The following is a 26,347-nucleotide window of genomic DNA, read 5'->3' as shown; positions in this document are numbered from 1 at the left end:
CATGCCACAATCTCACAAGAGGAGATCATAACACTAAAAAAAAGGCAACCCTTCCCTACTGGACCCGTCCCGCTAAACCCCTGGAGAGCGAGGGCCCTATATCACTTTTGAAATATTAGCTTAAAACGGGAAGGAGAGACTTTAAGAAGGAGCAATATTTAAAAAGCGCCTGAAATTGAAAAACGGCATTGATTTTTAAGGGATATACATATCTAACTCAAAGAATAATGTTTGAAATTGAAAAAGATTTAATTAATTTGGGAACATTGATTCCTTTTAAAATGTTATGATTGATTTAAACTCATTTGCATACTGATTTAATTCCTTACTCAAAATGTTCTTAAAAACAGTTGAGCTAGTAATGTATTGCTACAGTTATATAATGAGAATTAATTCATTCAACAGATAATTAGCACACAGAAATACATATTTCATGTTTTCAAATAATTACTTTCTTTTACTCATTCAATCTGGCTTATTATTAAAGGAATTTTTAATAAGCAGAATTCAATTGATGCAGGATTTAGTACTTTTCTATTTATTTCCTATTATATTTGTATTTTGCTGTGGGATCTATGTTTCTTGAATTTCCGGCAAGATATTCCAAATTCTTTTTAATGCTACATCTAAAGCTCACAGCCTTTAGATATACAAATACGAACTTCAAATTTCTCCATTTGAATGTGAAATCACTACAAATTTCAGCTTGCCAGGAAATAACCCACAGCAAAACTCTATTTTTATTAGGATATATTAATTTTTTTTTTTGTTAGGATCCTTGGGATGCAATAGATAGAAGTTCCACAGTATTTATAATCAAAAGGAAAAAAATTGTCCAACAATTTAAGAACTAACTTCTGTTTTTGCATACATTGTTTTAAAAGGAATAAGGAAGACTGAAAATAACACTGATAAAAGCAACAAATTTACTTTATTAGTACTTTTAAAGTTCCATGTAAATTTAATGCAAGAACAAACCTTTCATTTATTTTATTACCCTAAACTATTTTGTGATGTACCTTCTAAAAATATTCGTGTCATTTTAATTCAGCAAAATAGGGTAAGGCTATATTTCGCCACTTCTGAGCCAATTGAAAAATCTGTTTGTCTTGCAAATGTGACTCCTTTTTTAACTCACAAAACAAGTTACACATAGAAAAAACATGGACCAATCAAATTCTACTACATACATTAAGTGAGTGAATTTTGGATTACAATTTCTTTTTAATATAACTTTTTTTTTTTTAATGTAACAAATTGGCAACAATTTCTACACATCCTAAACATATAATTTTATTATAAACCATTAACCAAGCAAATAATTGCTTCTTATTTAATGTTACATCCTTAAAAACTATAATATATATATAACATCTAAGTACAGTATGCATCTACACAACATGGAGACAACCAATACAGTTAGATTTTGGGAGCACAAAAACAGATCTCCCATCATAAGTTGGATAATTGGTACACATAAAACACTGATTTAACTTTTCTTTTTTTTATATATAATACCAAAATACATTTAATTTCACATTTTTACAATTAACTACATGTGCTTGACATAAGGGAACATAACACATTTATTATTTTTTTTGGAATTTTCTAATTTTTTATACTAAATTTGTATACTTTTTTTTATATATTATAATCAGGTGTACATCAAAATTTTAATCATATTTCCAACTTTTTTAATTTAAAAAGTTACGATTTATTCTCAAAACATTGGTCTGCCATGTTATGCATCACATCAACTCAAACTTGTTCTTATTCCTTCCTTTGGAGCACATAACAAACCCTAATTGTAACGAGTCTTCCACAAATCTGTGAATTTACAAATATTATAAAATCTATTTATTTTTTTTATAATTTGTTAGATTTACCCTTAATCTAGTCTCCTTAAAAGCTATCCCTGCTTCATAAGCAAGACTTATACATTCCATTACCATTTTTGCTAATTATTATCTAAAATTTTTGTACATGCTGCATTTAACCCCATTATCATTTGTCTATATTTTAAAAATCAGAATAATATATCTTTTTTTTTTTTAAATATCACAAAAATGTATTTTTATTGATGAATTTTCACATGTATTAAAATAGTCTCTTTTGTATTTACTACCTTAACAACACAAATACTCTTCCAGAGATTAATTACAACAAGAAATACATCATTAGAAAAATAGCTTCAACGTTTTTAACAGCAGCTATTTCCAACTAAGTGCAATGGGTTCATTATATGAACACGTAACACTCTACAAAATGAAATAAACTAACAAAAAACAACAAGATAGAAAATAAATTATAAATTATCCAAAACTAATAGCCAAAAATAATATGGAGGAGTATTACAGGTTAAGCTAGTAAATAAGACTTAACACTCTAAATGACCGCCTTTTTAAATGTCTCAGATTTTCAATCACATATCAGGTCATTAGAATATGACATAAATTTAAAATTTAATATAATTTTTATTACATTTAGAACAATTTTCCTAAAACATAAAATCATGGTAAGGATCACATTCAAAACTGTGTTCCATGAACCATTTATAATCAATTTATTTTTTTAAATATAATTTAAGCTATTTTTGGATAATTTAATTTATCTACATTTCATTCCATTCATTTTTAACAAATGGATGATAGTCAGCAGGTACATTTTGTTAAGCATTATCAATAAAATTACTTAAATATTAATTGTTCTCATTTATTTAAAGTAGTTCCAATGACCTAAATTTTATGACTAAATATGAACATCACGATGTAGCATTATCACTAAAGGGTCTTGTTTAGCTATTATTTGTTTAAAGATTGGATAGACAAGATGCGATAAACTTCAAATAACTATGGATTCAATAATTAACGAATACGGATACAGTTACAAATGCTTTTATCATTAATTTTTTTACCTAATTTTAAGTTATTGAGCAAGATTTATAAGACATATAAATCCTATTCACAAATCAAACAGGATATTGCTGCATCAGTTACAATATTTGTACATAATTATTTTCAATAATGAACACAAAACTTTTACACAATAAATCAAACAATTAATTCGGCAACTTAGCAAATAGTTACTGAAAAAAGAGTATACGTCGACTGAAATTAACACATGTTAGTCTGTTAAGCTCTATTTTTTCACCTCTCGAGAAGGAGTAAACCACAGATTTATAACAATTAATAAACAGCTATCAACAAACTTAAAACCTTATCCCAATTATTCTTGAAAATGACAAGATTTTTAAAATCACAAATTGACATTTTCTCCCGTGCTGAACATAAGTTAAAACTAAACAGGTTAAAAAAACAAAGGCTACCAAGATACATCCAATCAACACATTGAGGTTAGGAAGGTGAACAAAAGTTGAAAAAATAATTCCAAAATTTAGAGCAAAAATTATTTATAAAAAAAGAAATAAAAAAAAATGATTGTCAGGATATTGGACTTGAGCTCATAAAAATGAACTCTACTTCAAATGAATCACTTGAAAATCAATTCAAAATAACAAATATTGAAATGCATCTCCGATTTGAAGAAAAATGTAGAATTATTTATAAGGAGAGTCATTTGTACTATTAAATCAATTTAAAAGTCACTATGCTTTTGTTAGCACTTAATATGAAAGCTATAATTTTAGACTATAAAGAATAATAGGTTTATTTAATGAAACAAGACCAATTTATTACTTAATTAATAGGGCCGATAAATGTTAATAGTTTTGAAACATTTTACAGTTGCACCTCTTCCTAACCCCAAATCTGTCTAATACTCTATACTGTGCAATACATTAAGACCATCTAGTGCTCTATATCGACATGTACAAATTGTTGCCTTCAAACAAATAAGCTCACTATCATCGAATGATTAAATACCAAATATGAAAATCCAAAATACCTTATTACTTATAATATATATCCCAAAACAAAGACAATGAGAATCAAAATATTAAACAAGAAAAAAAAAGGGTCATCTAAAAAAAAAATAAACAACAATATATTTCATATACATATGAGGTATTTGATACAGAACAAAAAATGCCCATACAAATTAAATAAAAACTTATAGCTACAAATATTTTTAATATTTGTAAAATATTAGATTTCTCTTTAATAAAAATAAAGATGAACTTTAAGTTCAAATTAAAAAAAAAATATATATATACAATATATAAACTAAGTACACATAATCTATGGGCACACTGTTCTTCAGATGTCAAAATACACCATCAATCATTCTATCACTCACACATCTCCTTTTAGAATAATATTTGTACTTTGTAAGATAATAAAATGATGGCTAATAATAGTTTTCATTCTCCAATAAAATTATTTTAGTGTGTAATCCTCACACCCAAAGAACCAGGTATTTCATTTTTTTAACATATTACAGCTCTATTGAAATTTTAGAGTGCGCCCAAAATAAACATGAAAATAAATTTTAATGTTTAAAATAATACAGAACATAGAATTAAAAATTAAATAAGATAAAATCATAAACAGAGAAATGGTCCGCAGGTGATATTTCAAACCCTTTGTCTTTCTCTAAACAAAAAGATAACTAAGAATAAGAAAAAATGTGGCAAAGCCTTTGCAGTACAAGATGGATAAAGAACTAAAGGAGGTAGATTCGAAAATGGACGGGAGACAGTACGGTCAGTATGGAAAATGACCGATTTTTTGATCAAGTTTGAGCAAGGCCCTCTCACAGGGCATTATTCCTGAGTTTGAATGAAATTTGATAACCAAAGACGACAACTTTAAATTTCCATTGGTTTCAAATTACTTTCAAACAATCCTAGAAACAACTAGTATAAAATACACATACATCCTTTTAAACTTTCAATTAATTCCCACATGTCTTCTATTTACCACTTATTAATACAAATAATAATCCTTGTACTATATGTCATACATATATAAACATGGAATTTTTGCTAAGTTGTTTTTTTTATTTTCAACACCGATTTATTTAAATATGCAAAAATATTCCAAAAATACCTGCTGTGGAGAGTAAATAATTAACACAAATCGAAATAATATTTTGAAATTAAATGCAACAAGAGGTAGAAGTGAGCTTAGTAAAATTTACAAAATGAAAAAATGTGCGTCTTTTCAAATGCAAGCGAGTGAATACAAGTAACAAGTAAATACATTGTCAAACTTACATATAGGAATAACACCAAATTTCTACAAGGGATAATACTCATAAGAAACAAACAATTCCAAAATTAAAAATAAAATCAAAATCTCCATAAAATATATTTTATCAAACTTTCTTAAATTTATCATGAAGGCCGAGAAAAGACCCTGCAATTTAACTGAGTTAAACTCACAATTTGCTCATGAAGCTGACCTTTTTCAAAATTTGTCCCCAATTTTCATTGGTAAAAGTCATTTTTATGACACATCGTCAAACAATTATCTTGTAATTTTTTTTCTTATTCACAAAAATCTTCCAAAAGTGTAACCTCAGATAAGAGTAATTTTATTCCAACCAGAATTTAGAAAACTCATTTCCGCATTTCACAGAAGAATACAAACGTCTTTAAGACATAAATGGAAGAGGAACTCCACAAAGGCCCATCAAATATATTCCACATATAAGCACAAGATTTATTATTAACATGTCAAAATTGGGAAAGAATTTCTAAAAAGGATGAAATAACTACTACTAACAATGCTACACCATCAAACTAGTAAATTAATATTATTTAACTATATTTTTTTGTTTTTTTTTTTGTTTTTTTGAGGTAGTAACGGTTATATAAAACTATATACTCAATATATATATACATATAATAAATTTATACCCAATCAAATAAATCTGTAAAACATTATTTTTTATAATAATTTGTAGGCTAAATTACCTGAGCTGGACTATTTTTTTTTAATGTGGTAAATAATAACAAAGTTAAAAGATTCCTTAAACCCAACACCTTTTTTTTCTATTTTTATTTAATGTAATATATATGATAGGCCAAAAATAGCCTTATATTTAATAATCAATTGTGTTTGGGTATATTTTTTTATAAATAAAAACTTGCATTCAACAAAAACAAATACACATCCACACCACATAATTAAAACTTGAAAGAACTAAATTCACACAATAATATTATAACTATACACTTTATCTCCCTGTAAAATATGAGGTAGGTATCTTTGTACTAATGAGTTTAAATCTGATTCGAACTTGACCCGTAATCAATGTAAATACCCGCTCATTCACCTTAGGCGGACACACGGACAAAAGTTGCGAACCCTATCATAAAACAATTACCACTTACACATAATAGACATACTTATATATATTTATTTATAAATATATATATATAGCATTATGTTACAGATACAACAAAGTAATTTTGTCAATCTGCCACATAAGTCTTACCTAAATACTACTTCATATAGAATAAGTTCAAAAAGAGAGGTATATTTTTATAATTAAGAAGAGAAAGATAGAAACATCGATAAATTCCAATGTATACCTTATTTTGTTTATTTAGGTAGTTTGTACTAAGAGTTGCAAGTATTATTTGCATGTATTTGGCAGTGAGCACCTAATCACAACACAGTATCAACAGGTTGGGCAGAAAGAGCTAATGCAAACATAATCAAGTTACAATCTGAATCATTATTAAAAAAAGAAACAAGAGCAGAAAACAAATTACATTATGAAATATATACGATACGGTTAGCAAAGGATAAGAGGGAAAAGCTGAAATAGTGAAAACACACACGCTCATTTATACAGACTAATGTGAAATGAAACATATTATTACCTACGTAAATGCCAAACATACCCTGGTTTCATAAATTTTAAAATAACTGCCTTACGGACAACAAAAGAGTTCCTCTTCCACTGTACACAATAATTTTAATTAATTTTTTAAACACCGAACAACAAACAGTAAGTGTAACATCTAATCAAAACATAAGTTTTTTTATTAATTTTTTTTTGTATCTTTTATAGAAAATGTTGAATACTCGATAATAAATATCTTTAAATATTAATTGTTAGAAACACACATAAACCAGATACAAAAAGAAAAAATAAATAAATGAAGAGATAATCCTACTGCCCAAGCAGGTTTAGTAGTAAATAATTTTTTTCTTCATCATTGCATCTAACCTTTTCATCAAATCACCTTTCCTCAAATGGTTCTCGAAAGAAAATTTAGTGACGGCTGTTCCCCAATCGAGTTTACTTATAAAAATATTGGCAAAGTGGAAAATATAAGCAAAGTGGTAGAAGAATGATTATTCTAATAAAACGTTCAAGTCACTTACAATCAATAAGCCACAGCAGAGATGATCAAGACACTTGAGTTAATTGCACTGCAATTTATCATATAAATATATAGACTAACATTATTTAATGCACAACAAAAATATAATAGTATGGAGGAGTCTGTTTAAACAAAAATAACAATGTCCGAAATCTGAAGTTAAAAGCCCCACCTGAGATAAAAAATTGTATATGGGCTTTAATCGACAGAATATCAGGCCGATAAAATGGCTAAAATAAACAACAGTGGAATCCTTGTCCATGTGGTCTTTATCTCTTTAACAGTGAAAATGGAATATGGAACAACAAATCGAAATAATTAGGAAAGATAAAGAAAACATGATGAAGGATATATGTAAAGATGAGAGCAGTGCAGACAACAGAAATACCACACGAACCCGTTTTTTCTATATTAGCAAACCTTTTAGCATTAACAACATAACATTTACAATAAAGGAATTTTAAAAACATGTGGCTGTACCCATAATAACACAACCTTCAATTACTGCACTCGGATTATGTTATATCATTCCTAATAATCAATCTATTTCTTTATTTAGTTTGAATATACCTAGCTATTATTTACAAGTTTAAATATATATATGTATATATGCATTTATATTTATAATTATATAATATATATTGTTATCTAAATAACAATGAACAACTGGCAATCATCACATTTAGATTACACTTAGGAGAAAATAGCATAGTTTATTGAGGTATAAGAAGAAAGCCATTGTACTATTAAAAACAAAAAACAAAGAGGTAGAGCGGCAAATTATAACAATGAATGAGATAAGAAGTTTAAAGCAATTAAGTACAGTTACTAAATATAAAGAATAAAATTCAATTATGACATCACAGATAAGCTTCACTGTAACATTATACTACTTATGCTTAGATGTAATCACTTGTACACAGCATCTGGATAGTTACGACATTAACAGTTTGTTTTGGTTAATGGAGAAAACTGACATCTCAATTTTGATTGGTCAGTAAAACAGCGGTACATTATTTAATATTGTCTATGATATATTCCTGATATTTATATGTTATTTATATTAAATATATAAAACTATAAAAACTTAAAACAGATTATTAAAGTTATATGTAAATATATTAAAAATATATATATATTTATATGATATTGTTGTATATGTTGCTTCTATTAAATATAATTAGTATCACTATTAAATTATATGGGAATATAATGAAATTATTAATGGTACAGCCACAAATAGATTGTTTTCCTATAATGCAATTAAAGTAAATACCATTATAAAAATCTCTATATATTACTATTATAAAACGCCGATTTGTACAGTGATAACTACCTGAGATGAACAGTGAGAGCTGGGCACTCACCAGAACTGCAGCAGAATAGCAGCAGAAGGAAAATACGGTAAAATATATTTCATTACATCAACAAACCGTTTATCCTAACCGCTCGTTTACGTTCCATTTGTTTTCATACGCATTATAAATCTTTATCTTTATTCCTACAATACATTTATTACTATATATTTATATATATACTTTTATATATATATAAAATTAATTAATAAAAATCTGTACAAAAATGTTAATAATATCCTGAGGTTGATTCCTGTATAAACAAATTTTTATGATAAAAAATTTGTTTACTATGCATTGTGAATATATTTACATAATAATAATTCTAAGGTGATGAAAAGAATATTAGGAAAAATCACAAAAATAGTAGATCAGATCTGGTCCGAGTACTGAGGATTAATTGTTGAAGAACACAATATGAAATACTGAATAAACGGCTTAAAACCTAAAGAGAAATTAATAATAAAGTTTAAACTTAAAAAAAAAATAATAAAAACTGCTTTGACTAGGAATAGGAGTTAGCGAATCCCTTGAACGCAGGCTACTTTCACTTTAAGCCTTATAAGGGTGATCATTAATATACCTGAGGTTTAGTATTTATAATTTATACTCTGATTTTTGTATTTTCTATCCGTTTCGCAGAAATTAAAATATCAATAAAGAAGTAGATCAGAGTGGCTAAAAAAAAATTAAAACATAATAGTGCATTTTTTAACATAACAGGCTGCCATTTCAAATCACTATAATTTTTACACAATTAATGATATAAAATGCAATGGCAAATATATATATTTTTAATTATAGAAAACAGAAAAGCACAATGATAAAAAGAAAAACCAATAAAAGATAATTGGACCCTTAAAAATAATGAATAAAACTTTTGAGCATTAATTCAATTGATTTTTTCCAAGATAGTTATAACAAAATAAAGCTAAATAAACTTTTAGAAATGAAAGAACAAAAAAATATATTCTCTAATAGATAAATAAATTTTACAGTCAAAGAAAGGCAGCAACTGTTATTATTATAAAGTCTTGACATGTATCCTTAAAAAAATGAAAAAAGAAGTTCAACATATGCAGTAAATTTTAAAACTGAAGTAACACATCTTAAAGGAGAACTCTCATCAGAAAAATACATATCTCCTTAGGTTTTTTAAACTACTTCTTTGGTATAATTATAGAAGTGAGAGAAATAAAAATGTACTCAACTATATAACAGAAATACATAAATTTGCCTTTTAATTTTCCCTATATAATATCACATTTAATCAAAGGCAAATTTTTATTGCTAAACCATTATAACACCATATATTTACCAGCATATGTTTAAAACACCTTTTCTTATTTTCACTTTCTTCTAATCATTTTTTAAGGACAGCGCATGACAATTTAATTATATCTTTTATTTTTCCTCAGTTATAATATAAAAACTAAAATAAAACTTTATCCTCTGTCCAGTCTATTTAAACCGTTTGCAAAACTTTAATATCTTTAAAACTCTAAATGTTAATATTCTTTAGTTTAGACTTCATAAAAATAATATAAAACTGTTTGTATTTAAAAAATTTTAAATCTGATTTGGCACCGAGTTCGTGATGGATTTTTATTTTTTTTTTTCCTTTTTCTCTTTTTTAAAAGTGGTTTAGGCTAGTAATAATACTAACCAAAGCAAAATTTCCTGAGTGTTACAGCCACTTCAATATTAAAAAAAAAAAATTAAAAAAAAAAAGCTTTACAAAGTTATAATAAAAGATTTTTAAAATAGTTGCACTCGATTGACTAGTTCTCCAAGAGAAAAATAATATGATGTGCGAAAGAAATCAAATTCCAAAATAATAATATAATAGCCACAGAATGCCTGTCAAATAATTCAATGAAGTCAAAATACTTTTCTGAAAGTAATAGTTATGAAAACCACAAAGCAAACACAATCAGACCTACATCCTTAGGAGTCAGTAATGTGCGCTTTGTTTGTAAACACCGGAAAATAAAAATAAAATACTTCAATTTACCTATTTCAGTATGCTTATGCTAATAACAATGTCATATATCAAAATTATAGATGCGGTTTTAAAAACAATTACAACACTGTTTTTATGAACCATTTGTTTCATATATATGGTGGTGGAAAAAAAGAAAAAGTTCGCATTAGTAAACAGAATGAAATGTAAATATTTCAACAACTATTAAATCACAGATAGGCATGAAAGTTGGCTTCAAAAGAATTCAACTCTATAAAATGAAACTATGTTACTTAGTCACTGATAAATAATTCGCATGTTCCAATGAGCTAAGTACAATAGCTTAGTAACAAAAAATCTTCATTGAACAAAGTAAAACAAATTATTATAACTCTCAAATCTCCTCACTAAAACTTTTTCTTTTTTTTCAGCACCTTTATTCGTTATAAACTTTATATTATTAAAACTATTATACCTACTGTTATATGCTCGATTATTACTTTCTTGTAAGAAAAAATAACAATAATATATATATTTACGTATAAAATAATAAAATAAAAAGATCAAATGAGGTATATGCGTTGAGGTTGATAAGTTGCTAACGATAGATGACAGTCAAGTGATCGCTGCTACTGGTTGTGATTTTGTACCTGAGGTTGTGGAGGTTGGAAGGCTTTGAGCGATAGCTCAGTTTTATGTTCACGAGCGATGTGACGCCGGACGGTGTTGTTCCGTGTGAAAGTACGCGAACAGAATGGGCATGGGACTCGTATTCCCTGATGTCGCTGCCGTATATGTGCACGCAGATTTGTCTCGTACCCGTACAACCTCTCACAGAATGGGCACTGAAGCTTCTTACCTAAAGTCAAATTTAGATGTTTACAGCAGATATTAAAACAATTTTATTAATAATATACAAAGATAATTAATTTAATTAAACATATATTTTATGAATTTTCTTTTCATGGCATATTTTCCAATTAGAACTATGATAATATGAAAATCACAGAAATAAATTTTGAGGTACTGGAATTTTTACAATTTATTCATGTCAACCCTTTAGGGACTAGAAACTGATATATCCCTTTGAGCATGACTATTCCCGCCCACAGACTGATATATCAGTTTGACCAGTTAAGCACTTGAAGCCAGTTCACTGATTTATCAGTTCCTATTGTCCCTGGCAATTTCTAGTGGATCTTTCAGGAATTTTTGGCCTATAACACCTAAACAGAGCCTCCTAGCAAACCTAGCAAACAAAAGTTATAACAAAATAAATTGAATAATATTTAATTCTCTGCTGAATTAATATGAAGTATCAAAAACAAATGTGAATATAGCTAAAACATATTCCACAATCTGCCACAGGTCTCAGGCACCAAAGCGCTCCCACCTATCAGTCACTAAAAGGTTAATGAATAAGGTTAATAATAAAAGAATAAAACAATATTAATAATAACTTCTCTTACTTAAATTTCGAAGTTCCCTTTACTACTAGATAACGATTCTAAGGCAGAATTGGATTTATAATTGTTAATAAATAAAATGGATTTATAATTGTTAATAAATAAAATAAGCCGGAAACATAAATTCTTATGAGGAGAAGATGGTTGGGGGTTCAGTCAAAGAGAAACACAAATAAGTTGGTGTAACCTATTTTATTGTGCCAACATTTCAGCTAGAGTTTCTAGCCTTCTTCAGGGCTGTTAGCTTGAAAATCAAATGCCTAATGGGATATATCAGTCTGTGGGCAGGAATAGTCATGATTTTCAAGCTAACAGCTAGAAGCTAGAAACTCTAGCCGAAACGTTGGTACAATAAAATAGGTTACACCAACTTATTAGTGTTTCTCTTTGACTGCACCCGCAACCATCTTCTCCTCCTACCTCATCCACCGTCAACTATCTCTCATAATCATAAATTCTTACATGTATAAGATAAAGTGTTTTAACATTGATCTACATGTCCCTTCAAATAAAATAAACTGTTCTTCATGCATACGTGGCCTTATGTAAACAGAAAACATGTTTTACACATCGCCCTTCGGAAAGAGAAGTTTAAATAAAATTAGAAAACTTAAAATTACAATGACATTGTTTACATAAAAATAATGTAATAACAAAAATTGATGTCAACCATTTGAAGGACAATTGACATTTTTTAATATATTTTTTTCATTAATCTTCTCAAACTGAATACAATTAATGGTAATGAGAATTCAAAAAATACTTACAATAAATTCATAGGCTGTCACAATAATAAAAAGTGATAAAAGTTCATAAAAGAATAGTTATAAACTAAAACTGATATATCATTACACACCGTTTTAATGATAATTGAGGGGTTTGACACCACAAAAAAGAAATTTGACTCAAGAAAATGAATTTTTTTTCACGAATATTATAAAAAGAATTGAGAAGAATATAATACGAACAATAAATTGTCGATAAGACATCCTTTATGATGAAATACTTGGTATCACTATAATTGACTTTTTTTTTTTGGAATCACTAATATACTAGTAAATTTCATCACAATTTAATTAGCTAAGTTATTTTATATTTAAAAAATATATATACACAAACATGCACACACACACACACACCCACATATAATTTCTTCTTTTCCGAAATTTTATGTAAGGGAACATAATTCCATATAACTATGAAAACATATTTTGAGACTAAATGTCAGATGGAGGGATAAAATATATATAATGATTATTTTTATTGATTTTTTTTTTTTAGTTTTGGTATAATGGATCCAAAATACTTATTATGTATTCTTTATCTTAATAAATTACCGGAACATGGGCATATGAAATCGATCGTCATTTCAGAACAAAAGGACTAAGGAACAACCTAGAGTAACCTGCACCTATAGTGACATATCTAAAAAAAAATCAACCCAGTAGTCTCAGACTAAACCCAAGAATGGGATATTGAAAATAATGAACTAAAGCCAAAAGAACTAAATTAATGAAACAATTTATCTTTTAAAAATAAACTAAAAAAATTATTGAATACTTCAATAATGGATTTAGTCAGAGCTTACCCTATATATACAATGTCTGGCCTTCGATTTGCCAACATTTTCCTATAATAAGTTATTATTAATGTTCTGTTCTTAAAATGTTTTATTATTGTTGTGAATGTATGCCAATATTAATTCATTTAGTAATTTTTTCCTTCTATTAATTTGTGGTTTAAAATTGACAAATTTGAGGTTAAAAAAATGCATTGATTAACATATAAGGAGTCAAATTCAACCTAAAAAAAAAAAAAAAAAAAGAACAAGTAAACCATAAGTGAATAGAATTAACAAGTGGTTCTGGATAACTATGAAAACGTTTTTCTATAAGCTTATTATAGAGAATTTTCAGTATTTTTGTTTTTAACTTGGATTACAAATCTTGAGAATTTTTTTTTATATATTATTATATAATACTATCGATGTATATTATTTTAAATATAAATTCAAGATTACCGATTGACAACAATAAAATCAACTTTTTTTTTCAAGTTTTATTACATTGACTTATTTTTAGTTTTATGGTTAATGGTATAATCACATGAACATATACAATTGAATAGCTAAGCGGAAAAGCATGCTATGTGAAATTTTAGGGGATATTAAAATGAGAATTTTGCTTGAAAGAATATTTTTAAGTCCTCTTCATAGTGCCCAGCATTTTTTTTTCTAAAATTTACAATTTAGCTAATTCTGTAAAGTTGAAAAATTGAATTTCATGCTTCATAATAGGAATATAAAATTATGTAATACAATTAACTTTCTTTTAAAGCTATTCACTTATGGCCAAAATTTTATGTTTTAACAAGAGTAGTTTAGTTTTTTTAAGTATGTTTGTTTTATAAATGTTGAGAGCATTTAGCAAGTTTAAATTGATTCAAAAAAGGTAAGATAAGTTTTATAAGTACTAAGATTATAAATTAAACAATAAAGTGAATTATTTCAGGATTTGGGTGTTATATATGCATTTTGAGTTTTGACTGCACGCTTTTGCACATTTGAAGTTTTTAACTTCACGTTTTTTAGATTTTTACAGCATAAAAATCCTCTCATTATTTATCACTTACAATAGGTAAAACGGAAATTTTCGATGAAAAAAAGTAAAAATTCCTGATGACTTGTTTTTCGAACATTCCTAACTTTTTACTAATGCAAAAAATTTATGATCTTTGAGCAAATTCAAGGCAGCTGGAACTACACATTTTCTTTCTTTAAACATTACCTGCATTGGTTAATATATGATAGCAACTAGTTATAAAAAAAAAAAGTTAGCATAAAAATCAAAACAAAAAAAACTGATCCATTGGTAATATATTTATTTTTATAACTTGTTATAACTGAGAAAAGTTTTAATCCAAAAAAGTAATAATGAAACTTAAATAATTTGAACAATAATAGATGAAATAGCTTTCAATGCCTTAGTTAATATATTACAAATTTTTTTATATTTTGTTCATTTAATAGTATTACATCAATTATATTTTTTTTTTTTAGTTTTTCTTAAATTTGTCCTCCTTTTACTCAAATGTAAATTAATTTGAGTTATTATAGTAGGAAAACATAGATAACATTTTAAAACATATGAAAAGCAATATAAAAATATGGAAGCTGAAAAAGAAACAGGAAAATTAAATGAACTGGTAAAGTTCAAAGAGAAGAAAAGAAAAATATTATAATATCATAAAAGAAAAGGCCTCATGACTCACCATTTTAGTTCTACCTTTCACACTTTCAAGCAGGCAGATGTCCTGGTGTTATTTGAACCATTAGTACACAATTCGATAAGATTTAGGAAATTCAAAATTCAGGATTTCATTCAGAAATTTTTTTAAGAATTTATTCGCTTCATACTTACTACTTAAATTAACAGGGGATTCTAGAAGTCCCTGAATCCAAACTTGAAGTCACATTTCCTGAATGATGAGGGCCAGATTAAGCTAGGTGCATTGACACCCTCTCCTATCCGAAAATGTGGGGCACCAACAAAATTCAGGGATTGCTTGCTTCTTCCTTCCAGGCTGCCATTGAAGGGCAACCAGTTCCACTGGGAAATATTTCATTTTGTCATTGAGCAGAGATCTGTTTCACTCAATCAGGCCTTTATTTTTCAATAGAAATATCTACCATTTCCTCCACCTTCAACCTTTAAGCTCTCTTCTCTCAAAAATTATTCTTACCTCCTTATATCCCTAAACCCTTAATATAAAATGTTTGTGTACTATCTTTAGACAAACAGCCTTGGAGTCACTGAAGTCACTTTTACCTCACTTCAAAATTGTAAATGAAAAAAAAAATTTCATGCATGCAATTCTCTAGATTTGACTTATATTTTACAATTGCTACCGTAACGAATATACAATTTTTTTGTAATTACAGAAATAAAATAAGATATAAGATGATAAGCTAAACTCAATAACTATATAACTAAATATAAAATAATTATACCATCTGGGGTAGTTGTCGCAGTCAACTTGTGTTGAGTAGTGGGGGGTTGCTGCTGGGGCCCAGAAGCAACTTTGTTCCCCTGCCATGGAGGCTGAGGCAACCCTCCCCCCTCTTCACCTTCTGCAGATGGAGTGCTACCTCCATAACTTGACCATTCACTCTTCACTGGAGCCGCTCCACCCCCTCCTGCAGCGGCTGCAGACCCAGGTGGTTCGACCTTCACACTTAGGTCTACAAAGAAAAAAGTCATAACTAAATTTTCCCTCTAGCACTACTAAATTTCCACCTTACCTTAACTAAATTTGTTGTCTGTTATCAATTAATCACAACTACAATTTGATTACTTACATGTCAAATTTATTAACTCCTATAAAATGAATTTTTTCTACTACTAACAATTCAAGACATCAGAATAATGACATACTGATGCCATGACAGCAGGTCAACAAAATTCCGAGAAAATGTTTAGTCCATCAAAACAAACAAAAGGGAAAATATTACTAGAAATAGTTTTGCATAAATTATGACTATTATAGATAATTTCAAACTTGACAAGTTGGCAGACCAGATATAAAAAAAAAAATTTTCTTTTGGAAGAATTGTTAAGGTGACCACTGATGATCAATTCACTCTAACTGCTCCATGCCTAAGGGAGCATAGAACACCACTTATTTATTTCGCCTTGGAAATACACTCACAAAATGATATTTTGTAAGATATTAGTTGCAAATTAGTAGCAGCAAATAGATCCTACTTTGGGTTGATTAAACATTTCAAAAGTAAGTACATTACACTAATAATACACTCAAAGACTTGGCAAAACACTAATACACCCGTTCCTTGGTTATGTATCTGAAGTTAAATATTGATTCAAATTGAAGACTCATTTTTGAAAGATGTAATTACATCATTTGTAAGAAGCTATAAATAGTACAAAATACGTATTCACATGCTAAAAATGATCATAAATCACTTTCGGTCAGTAAAAATTGGAATGATAGACTGGAACAATCTTCAGTGAAGCCCTTGAAATCATCTTTATTCCAGTCAGTCCACTTCATTTTTTCATTCCTCTATTTGAAATGATCGTCAATAGCCAACTTTACATTCAGTTCTAAGGATGGCGGTTAGAAATTCTTAATTGGTCTTCAAGTCATCATCTATTCATGTACTCCCAAAACAAACAATGTTACGTCTAACAGAAAACCGCTGAAAATCAAAGGAATAGTTAACACCACTTGACAGCAATAAGAATATAATATGGGACTAATTCAAATGAATTATGTTTCCTTTTCAACAATATCTATTCTGAGATGCAATATTAGTAAATTTGCCTTTGAATAAAATCAGATGTATAGACTTTCATGTTATAAATTCAATAGACTGTCAAACTTTCATTCTTTGTTAAATAATTTATACATTAAAATTAATATTATTTCATTAATTATAATTATCTCTTCTCCACTTTGTGCATGCTGTAGAATTTAAAATGGTGTGCAGATGGTATGTATTGTAATAAATCCACTAAGTCCTTGTATTTTAGGTTTCTGAGTGGTCTTATTTTTTTGTATAATGGTTACAACTGGATAAAACAGTTTTTCCGTCTGGCCCGTTGCAACATCTAATGTTTTTAATGGTACATCCTCAGTTATAGTTTTGTCAAAGTTTTTTTTTATTTGTACATTGAAACTCATATTCACAAGTTTTCTCTTCAGATAATTTTATACATTCACTATTCTTATAGTTTTTTTTTTCAATTAAATTTATTAAAAATAAATTATTGAAAAATTACAAGGGCATATCCGTTTGAAACTTTCACAATAAGAATTTCAACATTTTCATCATTTCATTAACCAGGAAATTTTCATGTTACAAACTATTAATGATTTTAAATTTGTAAAAATTTGTTTTAGAATGAAACAAGCATGTAAAAATATAACTGTTAGGATAACCAACTCGATTTTTCTGGAAACTAGGCCATAGGAAATCAATCTCTTTTTATTATAATGTATTATAATAGAAATTTATGATGGAAAATCATAAGTTATAAATAAATGGTTCAACTGAGAACCACTTTATGATTATTAGTTGTTACCCTAAGAATAAATATTATGATATTTACAAATAAGACACTTTTTTAATAAGGAGAAGATGATTGGCTGTATGGTCAGTGAAGAACACAAATAAGTAAATACTTATTAGTGCCAACGTTTCGGCCATAATTTCAGAAACCATCTTCTTCGAATTATAACATTTTCCCATTTGTGTCAAAACTGACCAACAAAATATTTTCTTAGCATATTTGCAAATACTTAATTTATTCCTACATTCTTAATTTTTTTTTTCCATTACTTCTTACATTACTAGTTATTATTGTGTTCCTTTTTTTTTTTTTTTTTTTTTTTCAAATTGTACTAATTGTGACTATTCCTAATGGAAATGGAAAGTACGACACAATATAATAATATATATATTATTTTCTATATATAAATAGTTGACCTTATATTTTAAAATATGTAGAAGATGGTCAGGGTTGCGGTCAAAAAAGAACAAAACAGTTTACAACTATTTATTGTCCTACGTTTCGCCCCACTTTGGAGGGCTTTATCAAAACGATAGGCTAAACAGACCTGGAAAAGAAGTCTGTCTAGCTTATCATCTTGAACAGTCCTAATGAAGCCCTACAAAGTGGGGCGAAACGTAGGACAATAAATAGTTGAAAACTATTTTGTTCTTTTTTGACCGCAACCCTGACCATCTCGTACATATTCTATATTACTGTCATTTTTTATTGTTAGTTTTAATATTACTATTTCCCAGTATATTATTGATTACTGTGTTATTAAATTACAAAGAGCTTCATTTATATGCCACTTTCTGTAAGTACTGTAACTTTCCAATAATCCAGCACATTTGTGACTTAGGATGTTCTAAAGTATCAGAAGAATAACAGGAAAGTAAAAAAATTACAGTTTAATAGAATTAAAAATTACATAATAAAAAAATATAAAGAATTGAAATTATATAATATGTCATAATGGAACAAAAAAGTGTGTTGTAGGTTTATAAAAAATTTACTTTAAAATCACATAAAGTTGGCCGATGATAAATGCCTTATTAATTTGACAACTGCCAATAAGCCTATTGTGATGCAATGTTTTCCACACCCCTTCTAATTCCAAATTTCATTAATTTTATTTTCAAAAGATTTGTCAGATTATCCAGCATGCCACATTACAGAATGCAGGATTAAAGGAACTTTACTTTATCATCATCATCAAGGACCATTTTTTATCAATTAAGTAAGTACTACAATGATGAAACAGACTAAAAGAGTGAGAAACCCAATAAATATTATTTCAATATCACCATTAATATACTTGAAACCTTACATAACGTCAACATTAAATGCTAAAATATCAAGTAGTTAAATATTATATCACTAATGACCATTATCTTCAACATTTTTTCAATCATGCAAAAACATAATTAATTTCCTTGGCCAAAAAATATAGTTAATATTTTCAGTTTTTAAGAGAGATTTGATACGAAAATAAAATCTGCCAACATGTAATAGTTTCCTACTAGACTCAAACTTCTATTAACGACTTCTTTAAAACATCAACCCAAATCAAGTAATTAAACAGAAATAAGTATATCTGTTCTACTCCTTAAATTTTTGTGGGTCTATGGCTTCAAGTTTGGATTTTATATAACATTAATTTTTAATGTTAAGATATAGGACAGTAAGGTTATTCCAAACGACAGGGAACATAATATTATTGTGCCAATTAATAAGAAAGATAGTACAACAGAATGTGGTAACTACAGACCAATATGCTTATCCCAACATATAAACTGTACACCACTATTCTAGAAAGCAGATTATGGGCACTGATACAGTCAAAACTAGAAGAAGACCAGGCTGTATTCCGACCTGGAAGAGAAACCCAGGATCACATATTCGCTCTCAGAACTATCGTAGAAAAGGCATAGGATAGGAATCAGAGCAATTATATAGCATTTTTGGATATAAAAGCTGCCTTCGATTCAGTACCTCAATATGAAAAAAATTCTGGAGGGCACTTAGAGCCAAAAGAATTCCTGCAGACCTCCTGGAAGCAATTAAATCAACCTATCAAAACCCTAAAGGAATAGTTTGCATCAATGGCCGAGAGTCAAAGTCATTTTCTCTGGAAATAGGTGTGAAACAAGGAGATAGCCTTAGTCCATTATTATTTATTGTCTTTATGGGTGAAATCCACGAAATATGGAGGAGAAGAACAGCTTAGACTGTAGTCGGTATGTGGAACATGGGGACAGTACAAGTACAGGTGTTCCTATATGCAGATAATATTGTTGCTGGTGACAGCTCTGAGGAAAAATTTCAACAGGCTATTATAGAATGGCAAGAGGAACTCGCCCGGAAAGGAATGAGTATCAACAGCCGCAAGAGCAAGGTTATGACTATTGCCAGAGATGAAGTGGACATGGGCAATGTACAAATAGTATGCAATGATGAAGTTTTAGAAACAGTGGATTTCTATACCTATGTTGGAACAATTTTCATTAAATCTGGCAAAAGAGACCAAGAAGTGTCCAATAGGATAAATAAAGCAAATAGTACTTACTACCAGATATACAATACTATTGTGGGAAAGAGGGAGGTAGGAAAGGATATCAAGCTCCATACATTTAAAGCAATACATCTTCCAACACTATTATATGGCAGTGAAAGTTGGGTGACCCAAGACAAGCACATGAGCAGGATTATGGCTGCTGAAATATGATTTTTGAGAAGAATATTGGGACAAACTAGGAGATAGGATAAGCAATGAAAGAATAAGAGAAGAACTTCAGATTCCCTCAGTAAAATCAGTGATTGAACACAGACAGCTCCGATGGTATGGATACATCTGTAGAATGGGGGAAGAAAGAGTGCCAAGAAAATATATGGAGGTGAGACCGACTGGTAGGAGACTATGAGGCAGACCTATAAGGAGCTATATGGAACATATCTAACGACCAGGTCTGGAAAGAGGAAAAACGCTGGCTCAAATGAAGATGCTTGCCATGAACCGAGATGTGTGGACCAAGTGGTTAGAGGCTCCTCCACGATGAAAGGCACTTAAGGAGGATGAGAAAGAAGAAGAATTTTTAAGTATATAGTCCAAAATTACCTTCAGGGCAAGATGGGGACCTCCACAGATCAGGTGGTGGTTGAGCAGCTGGTGGCGGAGTCTCCACAGCAGCGGTTCTGTCAAAGTCATCATTATGTCGGGAATAAGGTGGTGGTGAGAAGTGAGGAGAAGTATATAATGGCGAGTCACCTTTCGACCCATCCCTTAGTACGCTGGCCCTCACTAATCTTTTGCCTGAAATTACATAACTTGTTTTTTAGCAACTGCAACTGCAAGCATTATTTTATTTCTTAAATTGTTATCAACAAAATTATTTTAACCAGATGAGCATCTTCTTCTGAAAAGTTAATAAGCTTTCATAGTGAATATGAAGAATATTCCTTTAATTTAATTTTAAACATCAGAAAAAGTATTTTTCACAATAGTTCCCATATTGCAGATACAGTGTAAGTATAATTTCAATTACATGACAAAATTTTTCAAACTTTCAAGTTAAATTCATATTTCTATTTTTTATTGTCTATCACCCATAATTAGCATTAGTAACACCATTCAATCCTCTATAATTTTTTTTTTAACACATTTTTATTGCATAAATATAAAATGTACAATATTTACTATATTGTTTTGAGATACCCCCTTATACAATTTTCCTGATACTAATTACACTTTATAAACCAAAGGGGAAAAAAAAAATCCAAAATGTTATTGAATTAAAACAAAATACTTAACATTGGATAGAATAAAATACATATCATTGGGTGGCATGAAATACTTATCATAGATTTAGGTTTACATTAATATATGTTTAGTTCTTTCGTATTTATATATATGGGTTGTAGTTTTGCTATTTCTGTGATTTGAGGGTTTAATGAGTTGGGGCAAGACTGGAAGAAATTATATGTCAGTTTATATATGTAATCCTGTACGGTGTCTATATTTAATTCAGTATGCATTTTAGATATTCTTGTGCAATATAAATAGTTATTAATGATTCTGAGGCATTCGTTCTAAAAAGCTTTTATTTTTTTTTAAATTTTGGTTGAACTACTAAAGCTCCATATTGGGCAGCGATAAGTTAAGATAGGTCTCCTAGTACTACTTTATACATTATAAATTTATTTCTATTGGATAATTTTGATTTTTTATTAAAGTATGGATACATTTGATATAAAATTTTTCTTGCCTTTTCCAATTTCGAATTGATGTGGTGACTAAATGTTGCTGACTAAAGTGACTCCTTAGTATTTAACTGTTTTGGCTAAAGGGACAGGGATATTATTTCAATTTAGGGTCAATGGAAGTTTAGGCAGTCATTTAGTGAAAATGATGGCTTCTGTTTCATCAATCTTTAAATTAATCCTCGAAGTATTTAGATATTTTTTTGAAAGCTTCTTTTAGCCTATTAACAATTCTGTCAATATGGAATAAAGAGGTATAAATAACTGTATCATCAGCAAAAAGGGTTATATCAACCTTTTTAAATCTCACATAAATCATTTATGAAAAGAATGAATAGTAAGGGACTTTGACAGGAACCTTGAGGGAAACCATCAATGGTATGATACGTGGGAGAGGTTAACCATCTGTAATACAGTATAGCATTAATTATCTAAAACAATCAAAATTTAAACAATTTAAATTATTAATGTACTAAAAATTTATCAATTTCAAATCAATACAATTGACGGATTACGAAATATTAATTTCTTAAGGAAAAAAGAAATTATTTCTCAATAACATATTAAAAAGTTGTATGGATAGTCAACACTTCAGTTTAATAATTCATTAAAGAAATTTATTACAAAATTAATGTTTATAAACATTGTAAATTGAAATGTTGAAAAGAATAAAGACCACAGCCATAGTATATTATAAGAAATTGAAAGCACATTGTTGATGTATAAAAAAAGGTCATGATAACAAAGCACATCTGGTTGAAGCGGCATCAGTTTTGTAAAGCTGAGTCATTAAATTTATTTTGGGGCATTCCTAAAAAATAATTCTTGATACACCTCAGTAACCTTTAAGTGGTAATCATCTGGGTTTGGCAAAAAAGAGCAATAGGATCACTTTCTTAACTTCTTCATAATAATCAGTGATTAAAAGAAAATACTAATAATTGATAGAATAAACACTAATATTGGATAAATAATATTATTAAAAAAAAAAATTAAATCTGTACTGCTACAATCGATGAAGGGTCAGGGAAGCAATGCTTTATAAGGAGGTACTGCTACTAGACCAATGAAATAATATTGTAATAAATTTTAAAAATGAAACTTACGAGGAGGATCACCATAATAACCAGCAACATATGGCATATATGGCGTATAAACTGAGGAAGAGGTCGAAGGTGGTAGTTCCTCGGAGCTAGTGGCTCCTTGCTGTGTTGTAGTCGATCCTACCTTCTTACCACTGTTCCCGGACTGAGGTGACTGTGGAGGGTCGCTTGAATTACCCGCAGCTGCCGCAAGTTTCTCGTGCTCTATAGATAAACCTTTCACCTGCACAATCACATTAGATAGATGTATAAATAAAAATTGTACAGAAGATAAGACAATAACTACCAGATTTTATTATATAAACTAGAAAACATTTATTAATGTGTTTATATATTTTTTCCAAACGTATCTAATTTATCAATGCCAAATCACAAATAGTAAAAATTATTTACTATTTATATTATGTAATTTGAAGTTTTTATATAATTTTTATTTTTATATATAACAAATATATATCACATATACATGTTACTGTATACATATCCAATCATGGATTGATAAGTAAGCTGTATTTTTTAGCAATTCAATGTATTTGGGCAGCATTGCCAAATAAAGCATTTTTCTCACTTGAACTATAAAAAAGATTTAATCATACTTGAATTAGGATAATGACCTTCAACACTAAGTTGAATTAAGAATTATTACAAGCTTCCAATGAGCTTATGGAAGACTGGTAAAAACATTAGATTTTTTTTAGAAAGGTAGACAAAAAAAGAAAAAAATAGTTAGCAAAACTTAAGATAAAAAAAAACTGTTGATAAAAATGGAACTGCAATAACTATGAAGACTACTTTAAACATCTTCATAGTTCTGTAGGTCAGCAATAATGAATCATTCATACGTGCTTTGGTAATTACTAGAACATCATACAAGGCATGTATCTCATAATTTTGGGGAAGGTTCGGGCCATGTTTTGGACAGAAGTTATAGTAAACTATTAACCCATACTTAAATAACTGCAACTACTTATTGCTAAATGTAGTGGAAATTCACAAATACTAGCAAAAAAAAAACATAAATATATATATATAAAGGGATGCAGGTGGATTAAATTAAATATTCCCGAATAAATAGGACAGCTTAACCCTTTTTCGTATCACTTATATATATTTTGCCTTTCATGATGACATGTGGAGGTTCATTTTCATCTCCAAAGTTATGCCATCTAACCGCCACCTTGAACAGGTTAGGTTGTGTTACATTGTTTATATCACTCTCCTAGTTTCCACTATAGCATTACAGAATTGTCTGAATGAATGGATTCATCTGAGAACATTACATTGGTCCACTCTGCACAGGTCTAATCTCGCTGTGCCTTAGGGAAATCCATGCAGGGTCTTCGATGCGCTAGTGTTAACAATGGTACGGTGACTACCATTCTCGAGCTTCTGCTAGCTGTCTTCGCATCATTTCCACATTAATATCCACTTGGAGGACTGTTTACCAAGGCTTAGGCAGCCTGGTAGGGATTCCTGTCCTACTGCTGACTAGTAGAGGTTCCTGAGGATCAGGGTCACCATAAAATGGTGTACAGTAAGGTTTGTTGCCAAACACCTGGCCTCAGTTCAGTCTTCCTCTATCTTTGAATGGCCTTTCACACGATTGTTCTGGAAATACTTCTGGGATCTAATAAATCTGGAAATGTCACAAAAGCTGTTCAATGCTTACTTCTTTCATCTTTGACTTGAGCCCAAATTCTTTACACTTCACTATTCACTGTTCACCAAATTAAAAACCATGATTTGGAGTTAAAAATCTTTAAATGTAAAAAAAGAAATAAATAAAATAAAACAATTAAAGTACAACAAAATACAAAATGTACTGGATGTCTTCTCATCATTATCACAGTTTAACTGACTCACTTGAATTCTAGCTGTCTCTTTTTTCATTCATTGTTAGGTGTGATAAAGGGAAAATGAAATGCCCTTGTTAAAACTTCTTTAAATTAGAAAGATTTTCTAAAAATCTGTTTGACCAATCACTTTCAAATTATTTGTGGACCAACATTAACTTTTAATATACATCCTGGGTTTTCATCTATAATAAGTATCTTTATCTAAATGATCCCTTGTACAAAAAAAAATCATGTCCAAAGCTTAAAATTTAATGTATTTAATTTTTTTCAAGTATGTAAATATTATTTTGTAATGAAAAATAAAAATTGGTTTATATGTTCAAGCGTTGATATGTCTGTCAAAATTTGAACAAATTCCGACCATTACTTCTTGAGAAAATATTCTTTATTTGTTGAATGTATAAATGTGCAATGTTTTCAGTTGTCCCATGTTCCTCATACCTCTTTATGACATACCTGACCGTGGAAAAATGTATACTTAATAAATCTGCAATCTCACAATATGATTTTTGTTGACCCCGCAACAAAACAATTTTTTCAAGAGTTTCCGAACTCAATTCACTTGTTTTTGGCATGATAGTTAAACCAATGACTAAAGAATTTAATTCTTAATGCTTTAGCATTGAAGGAAAACATTAGATAGAGTAGATAGTACTGGTGTAAGAATTAATAAATAGTAAACAAAGGATATTTAGTGATAGTACACAAAGTGTGCAAATACCTTTTGCAAGAAGATTTCATTATTTTTCCCCATTAATTAAAAAAGTTTATTATTGTACACATATAGACTTGTTTTAGTTTTAAATATACTTTTCATTAATGTGAAGTTCAGTGGATTATTATTTCCCTTATGACCGATAGTTTTATAAAAACTGGGTGTGCAAATGCTTTTTGCCGCCACTGAATATATATATTAGCAATTGTTTAAGAATTAAGTAGTAAAACAAATGTTACAACTACACTGCCCTCCCCCCCC

The 26,347-nt window shown here is 28.9% G+C and overlaps 1 protein-coding gene across 2 annotated transcripts in view; it reads right to left on the bottom strand.

Annotated features, from left to right (window-relative positions):
* Nucleotides 1–912: 912 nt before the first annotated feature.
* chinmo (Chronologically inappropriate morphogenesis) overlaps nt 913–26,347 on the bottom strand; it is a 31,521-nt gene continuing 6,086 nt past the window's right edge. For both annotated transcript variants that reach the window (XM_067047537.1, XM_067047538.1), the window contains exons 4-7: nt 23,519–23,738; nt 21,271–21,465; nt 16,091–16,321; nt 913–11,474 (exon numbers count right to left, since the gene is read on the bottom strand). In XM_067047537.1, the coding sequence (XP_066903638.1) occupies nt 11,245–11,474; nt 16,091–16,321; nt 21,271–21,465; nt 23,519–23,738 (876 nt within the window). In that variant the 3' untranslated portion in view covers nt 913–11,244. The remainder of the gene's footprint in view (nt 11,475–16,090; nt 16,322–21,270; nt 21,466–23,518; nt 23,739–26,347) is intronic.

This window comes from Halyomorpha halys, unplaced genomic scaffold (genome assembly GCF_000696795.3).
Source record: "Halyomorpha halys isolate HHAL.00 unplaced genomic scaffold, Hhal_1.1 Scaffold1432.1, whole genome shotgun sequence".
Classification (NCBI taxonomy): Eukaryota; Metazoa; Arthropoda; class Insecta; order Hemiptera; family Pentatomidae; genus Halyomorpha; species Halyomorpha halys.
This window is presented reverse-complemented; position numbering and strand designations above follow the sequence as displayed.